The 20860-nt window shown below is 34.6% G+C and overlaps 1 protein-coding gene across 1 annotated transcript in view; it reads left to right on the top strand.

The window, feature by feature from the left end:
• Positions 1 to 20860, top strand: part of LOC117793900 — a 59379-nt gene that overhangs the window by 28524 nt on the left and 9995 nt on the right. The window contains exons 5-6 of the mRNA XM_034634341.1: positions 1903 to 2045; positions 19926 to 20145. Coding sequence (XP_034490232.1) covers positions 1903 to 2045; positions 19926 to 20145 — 363 coding nt within the window. The remainder of the gene's footprint in view (positions 1 to 1902; positions 2046 to 19925; positions 20146 to 20860) is intronic.

Below are 20860 nucleotides of genomic sequence, written 5' to 3'. Positions count from 1 at the left end.
TTATCCCAGAGATCGTCAGACAAGTCCGTCAAATCGTGTAGACTGATCGAAGAGTCAAAGTGCGTGAAATACCTGCTTATACATCCTTACCGAAGCTGGTACAAATCGGTCCACTATATCAAATAGGTGTCATAGGAAAGCTATTATCTAATACATCCTAAACAAATGTAGCTAAGATCCTATTATTATAGTATTTAGCTGTCATAGGAACAATTTTTCAAAAATTAATAAAAATTATATAATTTAAAATTTCTGAATATTAGAAAAAATTTCGTAATATTATTTATCAAGATAATTGTGGTTTAGTTGTCAAAGGTATGCCAAATTAATGTTATATTAACTATCGATAAATTTGCATAATTTTCTAATGTCGAATGCGACATTCGTACGCATTCAAAGTGAAAAAAAAAACATATTCCAAAACATTATTTTATTGTGACAAAAGGCGAAACTTATACGTCTTAATTAGCACTTTTATGGTTGCTAAGGTGAATTTTAAGCAATAGTTTGTTTTAAAAAAAATTTCGAAAAACTAAGGCATTCGCACGCGACTCAAACAGAAGTAATTTTTTTTTATTTTTTGTTAAGTAGTTTTTTATTAATTTGATTTGATTTTGTTCCATCATTTTTTTAAGTCTTTTTTGCTTACTTCGTATGAATTACATTTTTACTTTTTAAGTCACCAAAAAGCTTTATTACTAGAATTGAATAAAGCTTTGCGTTTTCACTAATTTTTTGTTCCTAAAAGAGAGATATCGTTAAAAAATCATTATAATGCCAACACTCCATTTTGGAAGTCAACTTTTGGCAATGCAAGCAATAATATGGAAACACTTAATTTATTCAAATTAATGAACTAATTTATGTGTAAAATGTTTAAACAAGTAACTCGAAAATGTTTCCGCAAGAAAATTTCACAAGATGTAAGTTTAAGATCAATTTAACGTTTTCAGCTGCAGTTGACATTTCTGGAGAATTTCCCATATGTATATTAAACTTGCAGTGTATTAAAAATTCGATAAGTTTGCAAATATATTTGAACTGTTGCTTGTTTTTATTGGCGCGTCAATTCTTTTGGCCTCGCGCTTGCATCGGTCTTTGATTATGGAATTGCACTTAAAGTGTTGCAAGCTCCCTTTGGGCACTTCAAACTCAACGTTGCCTTCCCCATTCACCCATTTGCCCATTGGGGGATTGCTGAGCTCTCTCTGTATGCATCAATGGGGTGGCAATTTTTGTAATGGAATTGCATTGCTTTAGCAATCGTTAAAGTTGTTGCTGTTGTGACAGTTGTTGTTGTTGTGGTTGTGACTGATGTTATTGATAACTAAGTATTATTTGAAATTAATTTGGTTTAGTCGGTTTATGTGCAGATTATAGAAATTATATTTATTTACATGCATATGTATATTTACACGTACACGTATATGTATATATATATATGTTTATGCATATGTTTATAGAGCAAGCGACCTGGTTTACTGCAAGCCCACTAATTATGTTTAATGCTCAAGTTGCAAGTTGCAACAAGCGTTGCGCATACGCCACGTTGGCGTGCGGCATGCGGCAGGCGGCAAAGCCAAAAGCTCAGCCAGGCATATCACAGACAGCAAAAGCAAAAGCAAATGCAAAATGCTAAAAACCTTCAATTAGAGTTGTCGCTGCAAATGCCGCTGCCGATGCCGCTGCAGGGTTGCTGTGGCTTCCAATGCCATAGCATGCCCGTCTGATTTTGAGGTCAGCGCTTTCCTAATTGGGCCAACACTCACCCACAGAGAGAGAGAGAGAGAGAGAGAGAGAGAGAGAGAGATTACGGCCAAAAGGCAAATGTGCACATCATATAATTAAGTGTCTATTAACCCTTAATTGGTTACTGATATATTTCCTCGCTTTCCGTTTCAGGTTCCTCAAATTATAATGATAACATTCGATGGCGCTGTCAATTTAAACAACTATGATCATTATCAGAAGATCTTCAATGGCAAACGCAAGAATCCAAATGGCTGCAACATTCGTGGCACGTTCTTCTTATCCCACGAATACAGGTAAATTATATGGTAGATTTGCATACATATCAAGCAAAGCAGAATGGTAATTTAATAAGCCAGTTGACAACCAGTTTGACTTACACTTTGCTTTCAAAAGAGTTGCCTAAACAAAATGATGTTTAAATCATAGAAATTATTTTGGCAATATTACGCATACGCAATGTTGTTGCTGTTGTCATGGATCGCTGATGTGGCAGCAACGTCTTCATCAACAGCTCGACGAGGCCAACTCGTTGTAAGTCGACTCGTAGCAGACGCTGGGTAAAGTTTTGTGCAACGTTGTGCAAAATACTTGTCACACACTTTGCCACGCCCCAAAAAACCCAAAAACTTGCCATACGTCAGTCACTCAGTCAGTGAGTCAGCTAGTCAGTCAGTCGGTCTCTGCTCTACTAATTGTTGTTGATAAATTGGGGCTGACAAAGTTATGTCAACTACAAAATGAATTTTCGCCAAAATATATATGAACTACATTTTGGCAGACTTATAAAAACGTCGCATCACACACACACACACACAGCAGTCAACACACACAACAAAGCATAATAGCAACATGAGGCAGAGGCAAATGCAGTTGCAGTTGCTGAAGAATATAAAGCGGCAGTTGCAGATAAAGACACAACAGCATACTTCGTCCAAAAATTACACTGCACCGTGGAAAAAATAATGAAAATTGGAAAAAAAAAAAAAAAGCAAAAAAGTTATCTTTTGTCTGACAACTTAATTAAATAAATTTATAAACTATATAACTTTATACTAATTGTTTTAAAAAAATCAATTTGATTACAATACATACTTTAAAAAAGAAAAACAAGGCAAGCAATAGAAAATCTCATTAGGATGGTCTTCATAACTTCATAATTATTTATTTTAATCGGTTCGGTTGGTCGATCCATAGAACAAAGCTTACGTTCGGTTTGCGAGCCGGTTTATATATCCCGTGAACCCAAGATTTGGGTTCGAACCTATGTTTAATTTAAAACAATAAATTGTTTGTTGTTTTAGTATTTATTTTGACTTTTATTTGACAGTTAACATTTTCATAAAAAACAATTTCCAATTTTGATAAAAATTAAATTTTATTTAGAGATTTACTATTTATTATTTTTTTTTTTTTCGAACCGAACCTTTTAAGTAACAGAGTGGTTCGGTTCATGTTTGGGTTCGCGGGGTAAAAATTTCTTTGGTTCATTTCGTGATCCGGTTCGGGATGATTAAAAAACCGAACCACACGAGGTTCGGTTCAGATCCGGCTTAAAGTTTTGTGTATAATTTAACTTATAAACAAGAAAAAACCAAGTGGGAAAGGCTATAGTCGAGATCCCGACCATAGGATACCCGTTACTTATTTCAATATATATAAAAGTATTTTGATGAAATTACTTGTATTACGTTGAAAACATTAATGCGCCATAACTGCTGTTCTCCTTGTCCGATCTTGATGCGATTCAGTAGGATAATAGATAATAACAAAATGTAACAGTAATTACCATAAAAAACGTATAGTCTTAAAAACTGTGAGTGTGGCGGCTTTTCGCGATTTGCGGGGGTGAAAGGGAGCGTGGCTGGAATTTGAAACAAACTTGATCTGCGTGGGTATATAGAAATCGGTGTGCCAAATTTGGTTACTCTACCTCTTATAGTCTCTGAGATCCTTGTGTTTATACGGTGGAAGCGGCCGTAACAAAAATTTAAAAAAAAATTTGACCTGCTCCTTTGGAGTCTGTGCGTGAAAGTTTGGTTTGCTCTATCTCTTATGGTCCCTGAGATCTAGGCTCTCTCACGGACGGACGGACGGACAGTCATGGCTATATCGACTCGGCTGGTGCTGATCAATAACATATAAAAGCCTTATTAAAAAAGTCAAAAAAGTAGATTTTTACATAAATTCAAAAAATTCAATGGGTACTTTATGGATTAAGGAAAGTTTTGTATCATTCAAGCGGCATTTCGAAGACCTTTCCATTGATGCCAAAATGTATATGAAGTAACATTAAATAGCGAGTATATTTAACTTGTGTGTAAATACTTTTGACCACACCTGTATATCAAAACTTACTCACGTTCAAAAAATCTATTTAATTTCAAAGCTTTCTCCGAGTTTACTATTTAACAAAGAGTTGGAAAAATAAAAATAAATATTTAATTGATTTGAGCAGTGACAGTCAATTTGAAAATTGCCTACCTTGCCCACTGTGAGCTACACTAAATTTGTGCATGTATTCTTTTGATAAACACTGATCTTTAGCTTATATATTGACAAGTGCGAATCATAGAGCATTTTAAAGGTTTTCAATCATTTGAGAGACTTAAAAATTATTTACCTGATAATAAATATATTTAAGTCGATATTTGATTTGAGGAAAAACTCTGAAATGTGTCCATGGTGCAGTGCACGCTGGAGAACTAAGTAAGCGGCAACAGTCAAAAAATGTGCGAACCGAGCGTGAACAGCAAAAATCTTGAGTGAAGTTTAAAAGCTTTTTTCTACTTTTGCTATTGCTGAAGCAGTTGATGAAGGAGTAGTAGAAGCAGTGTGCGAGCAGTGGAGAAAGAGGACGAAAGTGAAAAAGAAGTAAAAGAAGCAGCAGCGATGGCGGCAGTTTTGAAGTTGAATTGAAATGCGCTGAATGGCAGTAATTGCCTGAATATGTTACACATGCACACACATGAATGCACTAATATGTGTGCTTGTATATGTGCACACGAATATTTATATGTACACATACACTTATGTACTTTTGCTTTTTTCGGGCAAATCATTTTTATGCTTCTGCATGAGAAAGAAAAAGAGACACACTTTTCATTCATTTTGATATCCTGTAATGAGGGAATGCGCGAAAAGCGTATAAATCAAATAAAATAAATAGATATAGATAGGAAACATACACGTATCTCCCAGTTGTTGTCTCTGTCAAGTGTTTGAAAAGAAAAGAAGAAAGTTACTTTAAGGTATCAATACAAGTTAGACAAACACAGTAAGTACATAATCTCGTCTAAAATCTGTATACAGGGTATCCCGCAGTTCACACCCTAGCTGTCACAGTGTTGACTTGTTTTTTCATAGATTTTTTTTTTCAATGCTGTGTAGCAAAATAGTGGTAAACGGCAACAGTCGCACTCGCACAACTTGCCACAAGAAGTCGCCGCAACCGCCACAGCCGCCACCGCCTGCTGTCGAGCTCTTTAGTGCGGAAATGATTTAATGCGCTTCGCAACTCTTCAGCTTATTTTGTTAAGAATTTTCTTTTATTTTTTTTGCCATTTCCTTTGGGTAGAGAGTTGGTTGATGATGATTTTGATTTGGCATGCAGAGTTGCCGCTGAGTTGCCATTTACAGCGCCGCAAAGTATGCAGCGACTTTTTTGCAGCTTTCTTGTTTACGGCCATTGAGGCAATTAGTTTTGTCTGAATACAGCTCCGCTCCTCCCACGGCCACTTCCCCTTGTGTGAGTCCAATGCCAAGAAGTAGGACAAAAGTTGGCAAGAATTTATGTTAAACTATTTATGACTGACATCAACGATTTTCAGCTGCTTCCTGCTTTTATAAACCGAAAAAATCGAAAGGAATTAAATATAAAATACTGTTAAAATTAATCTTTTTAAGTTTCGGCGCCTAACGTATGTTGAAACTTGGACCAATGAATTAACATAATATGCTGGCGCCCAACGTGTGCAGTAGTTATAATTATTAACTAATAAACCCTTTATATGGCCGCGATGCATATCCGCAACAAGACGATTTTACGTATATTTCTCGGAACTTAGAATAAATATGTGAAATGTTTTGATTCCATGTGTATCTAAAACATCCATATTATTTAGTTCTTGCCTCCTGGTTTTATATTAATATGTTTTTCGCTTTTCAAAAGCAAATTTTGTGATTTTTTGAAATTGAGTAGCCCTTAAAATTGTATGTTTCAAACTTCATTATTAAATTTTTTATTTTTTTAAGAATAATTAATTACTTCATTAACATTTTTAATTTTTGATATTTGGTCAATATGATACAAATTTTATAATATTAATACAATAACTATATTGGATAAAAAATGTCAATTAATCAAGAAATTTAAAAAACTAAAAAGAATTGTATTTTTTAAGTTAAGTTTTCTATGAAAAAAAAATAGTCGGTTCAAAATCTCAGAGCATGCCATACAAAGGGTTAATTTGTTAATGCTGTTACGCATCAAGCAATGGATCTTTTTAAGTTTCAGTGCCCAATGTATTTTGCTACTTGAAGCAATGCAATAACAGAATATAAGTTTAAGTGAAATGCTCCAATTTTGTTCCTAAGAGGCAACACACGTTGGGCGCCAAAGATAGCTTTTGCTTGATGCCTAACAGCAATAATAAATTGATAGTTACAGTAAGTTTTAAATTATAAATACTGCAAAAGTTGATTCTGGAGCACAACGTATGCAGTAGACATACTTATTAACTTATTATTACCATCAATTTATTAATGTTGTAGGCATCAAGCAATGGATCTTTTTAAGTTTTGGCGCCCAACGTATGTTGCCTTTTAAGAACTAAATTGTTGCAATGATTCAACTGATTATTAATCTAAGTTAAATTCTTCTTAAATGCTTCTTCAGCAAAAGCTGATCCATTACTACCAATTATAGTTACGTTCTATTATGCAGCCTTCTACTTAGTTAGTTTAAACTTTTCATCTTACGCCCGACGTATGCACTATGCATGTTCATCAGCTAATTATCAACTGTGGTTAAATACTCCTACGTCGAGATTCTGATTTGATTTAAGTTTCTTTGAGCTGGAAAATTCATTAACGTTGTCATTGGCAGCTCGCTCGCAGTGCAAACTGTTAAGCTGGCAGCTCACAATTGAGAAATGAGAACTAAACAAAAAGAGCTGTGTGCACTGAAAACTGAGAATTGAAAGCTGAGAAATGCGATCTGTTTACTATTTGTACGCCAAAATGTCGCTGATAACGAACTTTCTTTCCATTCGATGCTGCTGTTGCTGTGGCTAAGAAAACAATCAGGCAATCGCCACAGGACTTGTACACTTTGTGACTGCAGACACACACACACACACACACACATACACACACATCAGACACGCATTGGAGACAATTCTGTTCATTTGTATTTGGCTTTGGCAAACTGCAAAAACTAAGAAAAAATTAAGAACAATGTAGAAGCAAACTTTTTGCGCAGCATTTTAATTGCACGCAAAAACTTTTTAACTAACTAACAAGCCAGAAACTAGGCAACACCTCAGTGCACACACACATACCATAGACCACGGACACACACATGCACATACATGCACACACATACTGGCCGAAACAAAACCCTTTCTCCCTTGAGGAAAGTCTAAACAAAAGCGACTCGGGCAAAATCTAATTTTCAAACATTTACGTTTTCATTTTACTTGTTAACAATATACTAAAAACTCGCTCTAGCCGCAAATCTTGACGCAAGTTGGCAGCCCCAGCCCAGGAAGCAATAGGCAAGGGAGGAAACTGGGCTGTGATGTGGCCAGAGCGGGTGCCAAAAGCTGTCAGACGGTGGCTGCATTCGCTGAATAAACATGAGCGACTTCTTTGGACGCTTACACATAAATGGCGCTGCCACTGCCTCTTTCACTTCCACTTCCGGTTTCCGGTTGCGAAATTGAAATTGAGTCGCGTTGGCTTAGCGAATTTGCAGCATGCTAAACTTTCGCCACCGAGGCATCTGAGGAAAGCAAAGAACAATGCAGCTGATTGCATTTCAAAAAAAGAAAGAAGAAATCAATTAGCCGCTGTTGGGCCTACAAAAAAAAAAAAGTAAATCTGTGCAGACAGTTAAAAAATTGTCTTCTATTTTGTCGAGACGTTTGCAAATTGAGAATTTGGCATAACTTTTGGCTAATTGCTAAAACTGCAAACTGCGTATAAATATAATGAGAGTAAACTCTCATAAACCGCACAGCTTAACCTCTGACCAGTTGAATGGTGTTAATTACAGGTCACAGAGTCAGCTGAGAGGCATTTGTAATGTGTTTCGCCTCTTAAGATTATATTTCATTGGCTGCCAAACGCCACTTGACCTCATAATCCACAAAATATACATTCAGAGCCGGCAGGCAATTATGTTATGTCCATTCGTCGTCCTTTGGACTTGATGTGACCGAATCCAAAACTTAACTCAACTGAACTGTAGTGAGCTTTGGCACGCGTAATCAACACCTTGACATTTAAAATTTCTATACTAGAGGTAGCCACAAACCAACAACAACAATGGCAAAACCATGACCGTAACCAAAATCTGTTTAACATCCAAGTCATACTCAACCTGGCCTAAACAACTTTGCCATACTCTTCGCCCCACCTGCCAGTGTTTCTACCTTTGCTGTCATACTCGTAAGTAGCTGCGGGCACAACACACGCGCCTGCTGCCTGTTTAGAACTTTTTGTAGCTATTGCCTACACACACACACACACACACACACACACACACACACACACACACACACACAGAGTCACACTCACACACACAGAGTCGCACAGACACACACGCAGTTCCAAATAGAACAACCTGCTGCATGGCATCTTAACAAAAGTTCATTTTTATTTTCATCTACGTCCCTGACGCTTGATGTTAATATCGCTCAGCAGCGGCTGGCCAGCGATGTGGCAGCGTCGACCCGGATTCACGGCTCCGCAGGCCTACGGGGCAGCAACCTGATGCCACTCAGCTAGCATTAGCACAGTGTTCTAAAATTTCCAAAAAAAATATGGCTGAATTAATGCTAAGCTAATATCATTACAGCAATTAGCTGTTTATTCCCAGTATTTATCAAAAGTAAATATAGTTCCTAAACCCTAAATACCAACTCGAAATTAATAAATTACAAATGGCTTCTTAATGACTTCGTGTTATTTAATGCACTATCTATCAATATCAATTGGAAAAACATTTCTCAAGCTTAATCATATTAAATAATATTTTTAAACAAAGATTTGTATATATACATATGTACATATGTATATATATCAAATACTTCGTAAGGAAAAGTGGTCGGTTTTTGGCATTTGGCGTATTTCCAATATCTAAATATACGTTATTTACATACAAATTTCATTGTCAATTTTTACAATAAAAATTTTAAAATAATTATTACATTAAATTTTTGTTTTTTAAAATTATTATTTTCAATTTTTATTTTAAAAAAATAAAAATTTATTTTAAGATTTGTAAATTAAAATTAAAATTTAATTGTTATTTCATAGTATTTTTCATGACAAAAAAAAAGAATTAAAACTGATAATTAAAATTAAAAATAAAAGTATGTACTGTTTCCAAAAAAACTGCATCCCAGAATCTAGCATTTTTCCATTCATCTAGAATTTTTTTCAAGCTCAATATATTTAAGCTCATAACTCTTATTATGGCAGCATTTTTCTAAATGGCAAAAACGATTGCTTCAGTAAATTGTATGTAAAAATTTTTCAATTACCTTATTAAATTAAAGCACTTCACAATATATATAAGAAAAATATATATAAGAAAAACAGTAGACCTAAAAAAAAAGATACTTAAATTAAAAAAATTTAAACTAGCATAAAACTTTCTGGATATTTTTAAGCCAATGTCGCAGGAGTTTACAAGGATATCACTTTATTTTGTATTTTGTATTTTCGTGGACTTTGCATCGGCTTTGCACCACTGTGCGCACATCAGAACTCTCGTTTTTATGCCCTGGAGCTACCTTGACTTCAGGCAGCTGCTAGGCAGATTTCCACTTCTAAGAGCCACCGCGACGGTGGCAGACGTCAGCGACAGGCACGTTGCCATCCTTGATGCTAATACGGCCGCCAGTTTTAGCTTTAAACTTTCTAAATGACCCGAACAACTTTTGAGCAGCTGTCTACCAGGCCCAAAGCCTAAGCCCAAGCCCCAAACCGAGCGCACTTTTACCTCCCCCATCACCTCCCATCCACCATTACCTACCCTGGCCAACGGAATTCGCATTGCAAGAGCAACAAGAGAAGTTGCTGCAGTGGCCGCCACACGTTGCAAGTTTTAAGTTTCCATCAAGAGGCAGCTGGTCGTAAAGAATTCAAGCTGCATTTACGAATAAAGTAAATGCTGCTGCATAACTTTTCATTGTCACTTATGCATATATTTTTGTTTTAATTTGCTTAAGCTATTTTCCGCTGCTTCCTCTCTTCTCAGTCTCTCTCTCTCTCTCTTGTTCCCTCGGAAACTGTTTCGCTGACCGTTGTTTTGTTTTACTTTTCCCGTACTAGAGCACATTGCGTATACGCAACGTTTCCGCACTTGACTCAATTTGTTTATTTTCTTGGCTGTTGCATTCAAAAAATTGGTAATGCACTTTGCACACAACTTTCAAGTCAATGTGGTGGTGCTGTTAGCGGTGCCGATTGTGGTGCAATTAGCATAACCAACTTAGTTCTATGAAGTTCACACAGTCGTAATAGTTTAACTTTCGTGTTTAAATGTATCTTCTTACTAAGTAGTTTTAATGTATCTTAAAAGATTTATTTATCTAGAAGATGGTATTGCTTAGATAAACAAAAAAGTTGTTTAATTTCTCTTTTGCGTCAGAATTTGTCAATATATCAATTTGGTCAATAGGAATTACAGTTTAGCTAACGTATGTTAGATCAAATATTTATACAAGGTGAGCACCATATTAAACAAGACTTAAAAAAATCTCTCCCTGGTGGCAAGATCTATTTATTGATAGGGAACTGCGCGGAATAGATACATCTTTTAAGATTATTCTGTCAATTAGAAGCCAATATTTGGGCATTCTGGCGGTATGTCCGTCTGAATTGTGAGAACTTGGCTTCCATCTATTCAAATGGTAAGCAATTTTGACAGGATATATCTAAATTATATGTACCTATCTAAATTAGTCAACTATCCATAGGCATCAGCCATCAGATAGAGATAGTTTTTAAAAACTTCTGTTTACTTTGGGATGGCTCCTGTATTATTTTTTTTTAACGGAATTTCCGACATTTATTAACCAAATTAAAAATATTTGTATGGTAAATTTCAGAGCTTTGTTCTAATGTTTGACAATGTTTCTAAGTGCTAAGTTTCACTCAATCTCTTTCTTCTTCAGTAATGTATCTTAACATAATATGCAATATATTCTGTGACAAGAACAGGGTGGAAGCCTAAAACTTTACAAAATGTATTGTACTTAAATTTTGTATGTTAAACATCATATCGTTAATATCCGAATGCTCAAATTTGAGGATATTTCGATGTGACTTGTTGTGTATAAATGTGTGTGTGTCGCATAGCTATACCTGTGGGTATGTATGTGTATATGTATATGTGTTTTGTGTGTTGCGTTTTCAACTGCTGCCTGTTTTGGCCGTTTTCGTGTTTTGTTGATGAAGGCATTGATATTGTTGTTGTTGTCGTTGCTGATGCCACAGTAATTGTAGTTGTTGTCGTTGTTGTTGTTGCTGCAATAGCTGTTTTGTCGACTATGATGATGAGGCTAGGACCAGGACCAGGACCAGGCCTGTTCTGGCCTGGTCTAGTTCAGTATCCTTTTCCCTGCAGCCGACGTACTGATGACGATGCTGATGATGATGATGACAATGTCGTTGATGTGAAATAAAGATAACGACAACGTTGACAATGACTATGACAACAGCCCAACGACACTTTAACAGCTCTTGCAGGTGCCTCATTCCCTCGATATACGAGACTCTATATGTATGTATGTATATATACATATAAAAGTATGTGTATATGGGCGTTTAGTATATTGTGCAGAAAGCCATACAGCCAACAGTTTGACCCCAAAGTACATTAGTTATATGCATTCGCATGTAACATGATTCATTTTCCCAAATATTAAAGTTGTGCTTTCCTAATGAGTTTCAAAATCACAATATATTCAAATTATTCACTTGCAGATTAAAAATTGATGTTCATGTTTAAATTAATGTGTGCTCTTAATCTAAGAATTCCGCTCTTTAGTATTAATTGAAGTACAAATTTTTTATTGACATCTTACGATTTAATAATTTGTAGAGTGTAGATAGATTAAAATTTGTCTCTCCCTATCAAATTGCCGATTTGTCAGCTGTTCTACAAAATATTTTGAGCTTAAAGCGATTAGTAAAAAAAAACAATAAACTTTACAATGTTCTGTGGATTTGCAGATTTCTGCATGACTCTCCATTAAGTCAATAATCACTCAATAAGCTCTTTTTTAATGCATTTTTGTATTGGCAACTTAGAGATTTAATATATTGCTTCTAGCAATTGTCTGATACGTAAAATTAATTTGAGCTTAAAGCTTTCTCCTATAGTATTGCATCATAAAAAGGAAACTTTCAATAATTTTTAATATTATTAAATATTTAACATTAACTACGAGATAACTTTCATTTATTTATTATCTAAAATAATAGACATGTTATAAAAACATATAAATTAATATTATAATTAAGAATTAATAATAAAAATTGGAAAAACATATATTTTTGTTATTTTCTATCATTTATCTGTAATTTTCAGGGACAGTAAATAATGATTATTTTGTTTTTTTTTTTCAATTGAAAAAATCATTCACTTCTAGTTACTGTAAAAAAAACGTGAAATATACTAACATTGTTCTTTAAGGGTGATCTATGCAATTTCACCATGATCTTAAAGTGTATAATTTTTGTTATTTTACTCATAAGATAATCATTATTTTTAAACAATAAAATAAAACTTAAGAAATAATCATTATTTTTGAGCAAAAAAAAATTAAACTTATAGCATGATAATTATTTTATGAGTTTTATTTTTTTGAATCAAAAATAAAAGTCAAGGTGTTATTTTGACTTTTTTATAAGGAATATATGTACAAAATTTATATACATTTCTAGTAAGTGAACCATTTTTACATAAGGGGATCTTTAATTATTTCATTTTACTTTTATTTTTTTTTTTATAATGATTACAGTTCCTGGTAATTTTCGCATTCATCGAAATACTTTCTTGTTTGTTTCTTAACACTTATCTGAGATCCATAGATTCCATTATCTGTGCTACTCACTCTCTGCTTAATTCTGATTCTCGCTAAGTTTTAGTGTATTTTTTAAGTCGTTATCGGCATTGTATAACGTTTTCATTTGGTTTTTATACACTTACTACAGACACGAATATCCAGCCAGAAGCAGCTCTCGACATACCTAAGCACCGTGCACTAGACCTTGTTTTTTAGTGTTCGCTTTTCCCTTTGTCACTCTCTCTCTCTCTCTCTATCTCTCCCTCTCTCTATCTGGTGTGTAAGTGTGCTCTCTGTTTTTCGTTGTCTACTTTTATTAGGCGTTCTTGTAATCACTACCGCTACCCTCAACTGTCTTCTACACTCTACGATTTTGTTCTTTGTTGTTGTTGTTATTATTGCTTAACTGGTGTTGATAATAGCGATGATCATGGCCAAAACGAGCCAACCATAATTTTTCCATGCACTTTCCTTTTATTTTGTCTATGACTTTGTTCTTCTCTTCTTTTCTCTTTAATTTTCTCTGCTGATACTCTTCGAGTCTCTTCCCTTTTGCCTGTTGATGTTTCTTTTGCAATTTTCTTTATGAATGTGCGGTGCTGTCGTGGAGCTTTATTGAAAACGAGACTTGAGTTTCAGCTGCTTGTTTGTTTTGGGGCTGTTTTTCTATTTTTATGCCTGCTCGAAGTCAGGCCAGCTCGTTAGGCACGGTCATACCACATCTACGCACACACAGGCACACAGACACACACATATGCTGCATGCAAATTAAGTTAGTTTTTGGTGCAAGGCATAATAAAAACAAAACGAAAAATGTGTGTGCAGTGTTCAATGGCAGCGATGCGTTGAGCCTTAAGTCAGAGAGAGCAAAAGAGAGAGATAGATAGAGATAGAGATAGAGATAGAGATAGAGAAACAATAGTAGCAACAGCAATAAAAACAACAACAACAAGAAACCTGTAGATTTGGCTTTTAAAAGCACATTAAAAGAAATTGCTGCATGCGGTCATTGCACACTTTTTGGGTCCAAAAACCCGAGTCGTTTTCAGTAAACTGGCAACCGTTAGGAACAAATTGAAGAAAAATATACATGTGTATGTGCGCGTATACGTACATATACATATATATATATATACGTATGTATGTATGTACATATATGCAAGTGTGTGTTTGAGTCAAATAGTAACAAACACACAAAAAAGTCTTTTGGAAGCGAGAATGATTTTTGCGTGGGTTGTTGATAAAGTTTATATTGTAAAAGTGTTTCATTACACAAAAGTAAATCAATTGATTGACAGATTAAAAGTACCACACTAATTTAGACAGTAAACAACAACAAAGCTTTTACTTAAAGCGAAATTTAGCAAGAGCTTTCAACAGCTATGACTTTGAGCTTAAATTAAGTAGATCCTGCATGTGCTTAATGCTTTAAGTCAGCGGTGGGCACGCCTTTGCTCTTGCTGCTCGCAGTGCTCAAACAGTTATGTTTTCGAAAGTGGCGCCAATAAGACGCACAAGCACTTGCAAATTTCATGCCCAACGCTGCCTTAGATAAATGTTAAACAGTGCTTTCAATCGAGGTGTACAAAAATTAAGCAAATCTCAATTTTACCGCAGCTTTCATGTGCTTTAAAAGCTACCTGAAATAAAATTGAAGCTCTTTATGATGATTAAGACCTAGATTATTTCCTTACAATTCACTTAATTTCTTGTTGCTTACTTATGTTTCAAAATCATCAGCAGTCTAAGAAACTTAATGTTTATAAAAGTTAATTAAGCTGAGGGAAAACCATAAATTTAAGCAATTTTCTTAGCTGATTTCAGTTTTCAAGGACTTTGCGCTCGCCCCTCAAGCAGCTGGTGAAAGTTGAAGTATCTTTTAGGCAACATGCATACATACGTTATTCATTTATGCACTATATGTATGTGTGTGAGTCCCTGACACTTCTGTGTGCGTGTGTGTGCTTCTCAATGCTAACAATTTCTAATCGTTGAGATTACATGTGTTTCTCCCTTTTTAAATGCAAATTGAACTTGTTAGCAGTTGCACCAGAGCAGAGGCCAAACCACTCAGCACACACACACAGACACACACGCACACACACACACACACCAGATGTAAATTTCATGTGTGTGTGTGTGTTTGTGTGGGGGGGGAGGTTTATTGTGTGTATGGACTATTACAGAAAAATGCGTTAAAATTTAAAAAAAATTGAAAAAATGGGCTTGGGCAATAAAAACGCCAGCACAATGGGCGTGGCATTTGACCGGCGAAACGTTACGTATGAACGTTGTCATAAACAGAGAGACAACTGAATAGAGAAGGCCGAGAAGGAGGCGTAGAAGAGGGAAGAGAAGAGAACTGCATTTGTCTCTTGACACTCGCGACAAGGCCAAAAGGAAATACATCAAATGTCACTGTGTGTGTGCGTGTGTGCGTGTGTGTTTGTGTGTGTCTCTATCTTTCTTCATGTTTTGTCAGTTATTTTGAGCACTTGCTTTGCGTCTTTTGGCCATGTTTGCCTCGCTTGCCGTGTTAATTGCTACTGACATTTTGTGCCCCAGCATAGCAGCTTTTGGTCCACACCTACATACCTTCCCACCCAGCCACGCCCACAAGCCACGCCTAACGCATTGCCACAGTGTTGTTGTCGGTTGTTTTTTTGTTGCATTTTGTTTTTTGTTTTAGTGCCAGCGTCTTTCGGCCTTGGCTACAAGTGCAGCAGCTTCTGGTTGTAGTTATGGCTTGGCTCAGTTCTCGTCCAGCTGTTTGTCTAACAATTGAAATGTCATGCAATAAATCTACCTCACACACACGCACACACACACATGCAGTGCTTATTGTCGACACCCACATACACAGCCCATTTCAAGTGTGTGTGTGTGTGTGTGTGTGTGTTCTCAGCCCGTGCTTTTCAACAACTTTTCACATTTCCACATTTTTGCATGAACTTTTTGACGATGTCAGATAGTTTGTGCCCCGCCATTGTGGAAGCCTCTGCATATGCATGCATACGTATGTGTGTTGTGTGTGTGTGTTGTGTGTGTGTTTGTTGTGTGTGTGTCTGCTTTGTAGGGGCGTGTCGCCTCCTTGGGTACGTCATTCTATAGGCTAAAGTGCGTCAGCATCGCATTCATTATTTTTACTTTGCGTTTATGTTGAACTATTTTTTCATACTTTTTTTTGTTTTTAATTTGTATACCCTATTGGCATTCAGTGTGTACAGCTGGGCATATCAAAACTTAATAGAAGTCAATATATTCGGCATATGTATAGATCAGCGGTGGGCAAGCCCTTGCTCTCGCTGCTCCCAGTGCTCCGACTCGACTGCCTTGCAGTCTAATCTTTTTTTTCATCTTTGCTGTGTTTAGAGGGTATCTACTAGTCATTCGCATTGGCTTGGAGTTCGCTTACTTGTCCCTTTTCCTGTTGTTTTGTTTCCGTTTTCGTTTGTGAGCAACTGTAGTAGCAGCAGACCAAAACTTTGACTTTAGGGCGTAATTTCATTGCGAAATATTTGCGCAGTTTGTTTGCCCAAAACTAAAGCACACACATACACACATACACACACATACTCTCACATATAGGCAGTCTGGCAGATTCATCTATCCGCCTGCGCCGTCTGACAGAAATGTTTAATAAATATACATGCAATTTTTTGTATACTCACAATCACACGCACACCAACACACATGCATAGTTCTATATATGTTTTTTTGTTATTTGTTATTTGTTCTTTGAGTTGCATGCGAAACAAGCTAACAAAATGCCAACAGACAAAAAACATTCATAATTTTATTTCCATTTTTTTTTTGTTGTTATTTATTTTGTTTGTTATTATTTTTTTTTATTTCAAAAACTATTTGTGCACAAGTACTAAGTTCCCTTGCCAACTGCCAACTCTGCCTTCCATTAAGAAATTTATTTCACACATACAGAGAGACATACATACTTACATACATGAACATTTGTTTGTTGCTTGTATTTTACATAACTGACGCATATCACGCTGCATACTCTCAGGCGCAAGTTGCAACATGTTGCAACTCTCGGAATGCCCTTTTGCTGTACGCAGCTAACGTCAAATTTCAGTACAGTTGCGTCAAGTAGCAATTAACTAACTTGTAAATTGCTCAGCATTATGAAGAACATTAATTTTATACTTAAGATCAAGGATCGCGCAGAAGAGGTTTAAGTTAAAAAATATAAATATATAATACTCTTTTTGGATTTTACAAATTAATATTATTTTTTACTTTTGATACAAAAAAAAAAAAATGATAGCATGAAATTCCGATTGTTCAACTTGAAATTAATCTCTTATTTTATATTTTGTTTATAAAAGTTGAAAATAAAAGTTATTTTCTAATTTTATCGATGATAAATACATATACCAAGAATACAAAAAAAAAAATATTAATAAAAAAAACAGACATTAACACGAAAAATATCAAAAACATTGTTCCAGTATTTTTGGTATGGACACTTTTAGTGTATTTTATGACTGTTCCGAATTTCACTATTGCATTAAATTGTCTTAAATATCTTTACATAAAACTTTCTCATATTTTATAATTACGAGTATTATATCCTTTTATACATATATACATTGGTGGGCATAAGTAATTCTCCAAACAAAAAAATTCAAAAATCTCTTTGCATATGTTTTTTATGATTTTTTGTATAGTATGATCTCAGAAAAATTTTGTCTGAAAAGGAGGAAAATGTGAAAAAAAAGGCAATTTTTAGCAAGTTTCAAAAAATAATAAAAAAAAAAATATAAGCAAAGAGATTTAAACAAAAAAATTTTGTTTTGGAATTGTTTGTAGAAACTTTTTGCATCAAACCATTTTTTGTTTAAATCCTAGGAAAAAAGTCAAAAAAGTAGATTTTTACATAAATTTTTAGTATAATTCAAACGGAATTCAAATGACCTTTCTAATAATGCCAAAATGAACATGAAGTAGGTTTAAATTAGGAGTAAATTTTCCTCATAATTTTGTCAAAATACTTATGACCACCAGGGTATGTTTGTTACTCATGAAGCATCCTTTTTGTCTTCGTGGGAATACTGAATTCAGAGTGAGCATCTAGAGATGATTTCTCTTTTTCCTCTTCCTTTTTCTCTTCTTATTTGCTGCTACTCAACTGTTGCTTTCAGCGCTTTGTAAATTGTTTCAGGACCGTAAATGTACTTCTAATTGGCAAAAGCTTACGTATAGTAAGTGCATGTCAGTCATACAGAGAGTTTGAATTTTTACAAAGTTTCAGAAAATTTTCTCCATACTCCATTTCTCTCCACCTCTCGCTTTTTTTGTCTCTCTCTTACTCTTTTAGTTTGAATTTATCTATGTATATTTGCGTTTCTGTGTCTGTCAGTTTGTTCATCAAATTTTTATTAGCATTGTAGGAAATTCACGTATTTTTGACTGACCAAAGTAAACAATAAGCCAGTAAGTTGAGTCTACACGACTAGGTTCTACCCTGATATATTAAGCAATATGAAATTAAATGAATGCTTGAACAGATAAATTGGAAGTCTTCATACTGTTTCAGGCTACATGTTTTCAGAAATTAAAATACGAAATATTACTAAAGCTTGAAAGATTTTTCCGTCTTTTATGTTGTTTTGTGTGGGCAAATACACGAAGTAGTTTAAGCTTTTAAGTTTTACAGAAGTGTAAATACCATTAAATTATACACTGAAAAAAAAAATGTTCTAAAATCAAGATTTTGGTCTCAGAACTAAGATTTTTGGTCTAAAAAATGCGTCGAGAACATAAAATTCTTAAATTAAGAGAACACATCTTGATTTTAAGAACATTTCAAATAAGACCAAGTTCTTATTTTAAGAATAAATGTTCTTAAAATTAAAATTAAAAAATAAAATAAATAAAAATTATTTTAATACGAAACCTATTTATTTACCTATTTATACTTTCCAAACAATTTAAGATTTTTATTCTTATAATAAGATTTTAAGATTTTTTAGATTAATAATCTTAAGTTTAGTAATTTGGTCTTAAAATAATCTTATTTTAAGAACAAAATATTTGAGATGAATGTTCTTGATTTGAGAACTTGGTCTTTTTTTCCAGTGTACAATCTGTTGTATATGCATTTAAAAAAAAAGCTTCATAATTTAAAACCAATTGAAATATTTGTAAAATTGAGACAAAAGCGAAATTCAGCTGATAACGTCTAAAGTTTATGAATAACTTTTGAGAGTTTTTCAGCTTAACTTTAGCTCTCGTTGCAATTGCCTGCTTCGTATATCATTCGGATGAATTTGCACAACTTTGTTATACCCTTTATTACCCAGAGGATATGAAATAGTAGCAAAAAACTTTAAAATCGTATGCACAATGTACATATGAATGTATATGGATATGTATTTAGTTATAATATGTGCAATGCTTACTTTTTGCTGCAGTTCATGCAACAGCTTCGGGGCGAGATCATTGCGTATGCATTTGGCATTGTTCGGGCTTTTTTATACGCTGCTTTTATGCACCTTTCGTATAGTTATTTCAACTTTTTTCGTACCGATTTCTTCAGCAAATTCAAATAAAAGTCACTTTAAAGTGGGCCAAATGAAATATGATGTTGGTGTTGATGTTGATGTTGATGTTGATGTTGATGAATAATTGAAACGGAAAGCGATTCAATTTGATTACAGTTATGTCATTGATATGAGTATTATTGATTCATTTGACCATTGGCTGTTTATTAGGATCTCTCTGTATGGCGAGTATTTGATTTACTGGTTCGGCTTCACTTCGAACAGCAACAACAACAACACTGAGAATCCACATCACACTAAACTTAATTGTCGTTTACAATTTTTTTCTCTCTTCTATTTGTTTTTGCAGCAACTATCAACAGATCCAACATCTGGGCTATGCCGGACACGAGATTGCAACCGAGAGCATTTCACAGCAGCTGGGACTGCAGGACAAGGGATATGAGGAGTGGGTTGGAGAAATGATTGGCATGCGTGCAATTCTGCATCACTTTGCGAATGTGTCCGTGGAAGATGTGGTTGGCATGCGTGCTCCATTCCTGAAGCCAGGACGCAATACCCAATACAAGGTGAGCCCTTTCCTCCCTTCAGGCACATGCTGACAATTGAGCATAGTTGATAGTTGATGTTGGTGGGCGTGCTGCTGACAAGTAGGGCGTGGCATCTCAACCCAAAGCAGGAGCACAAATAAAATACACGTTCCACAGTAACAGTGACAGTCACAATTGATTGTCAATTATCAACTGTATTGTTTCTAGCAATTGACCAAGAAGCCATTAAAGCAAAGCCAAAGATAAAGCAGAAACCTAAAGTAGATGAAGAATCAATAATTATAAGACTGAAGTTCAAACCAGGACCGCAAAAAAAAACATTTTTTTTTTCAATGCAAAGTTTTTTTAAGAATTTTTAAAAAATTTGGCTTTTTTTTCTTACTTTTTTTTAGAGGTGCGCCCACTTTTGTCATCCTTACTTGTTAATGCCATAACAGAATTTCGAAAACTTTACTTTTTCTAAAAGCTAATAAATATATCTATATTTTATGCATGCACAGTCTTAGATTTAAACCAGTAGTTTTGGAGCTATCAATTTTTGAAATAAGAAAATTATGATTTTTTGCTTAGCTTTTTTCAGCTTTTTTTACTTTAAAATTCAAGGAAAGTTCATTAAATTTTCGTTTCTATTTTATTTACATAGTTGTATTAATTACGCGTTGTTTAAGATATGATTCATAAAAATTTAAAGCGAAACGGCGATATACATTTTTTTATCTGTATCGATGTTTTT

The sequence above is a fragment of the Drosophila innubila genome, chromosome X (genome assembly GCF_004354385.1).
Source record: "Drosophila innubila isolate TH190305 chromosome X, UK_Dinn_1.0, whole genome shotgun sequence".
Taxonomy (NCBI): Eukaryota; Metazoa; Arthropoda; class Insecta; order Diptera; family Drosophilidae; genus Drosophila; species Drosophila innubila.
This window is presented reverse-complemented; position numbering and strand designations above follow the sequence as displayed.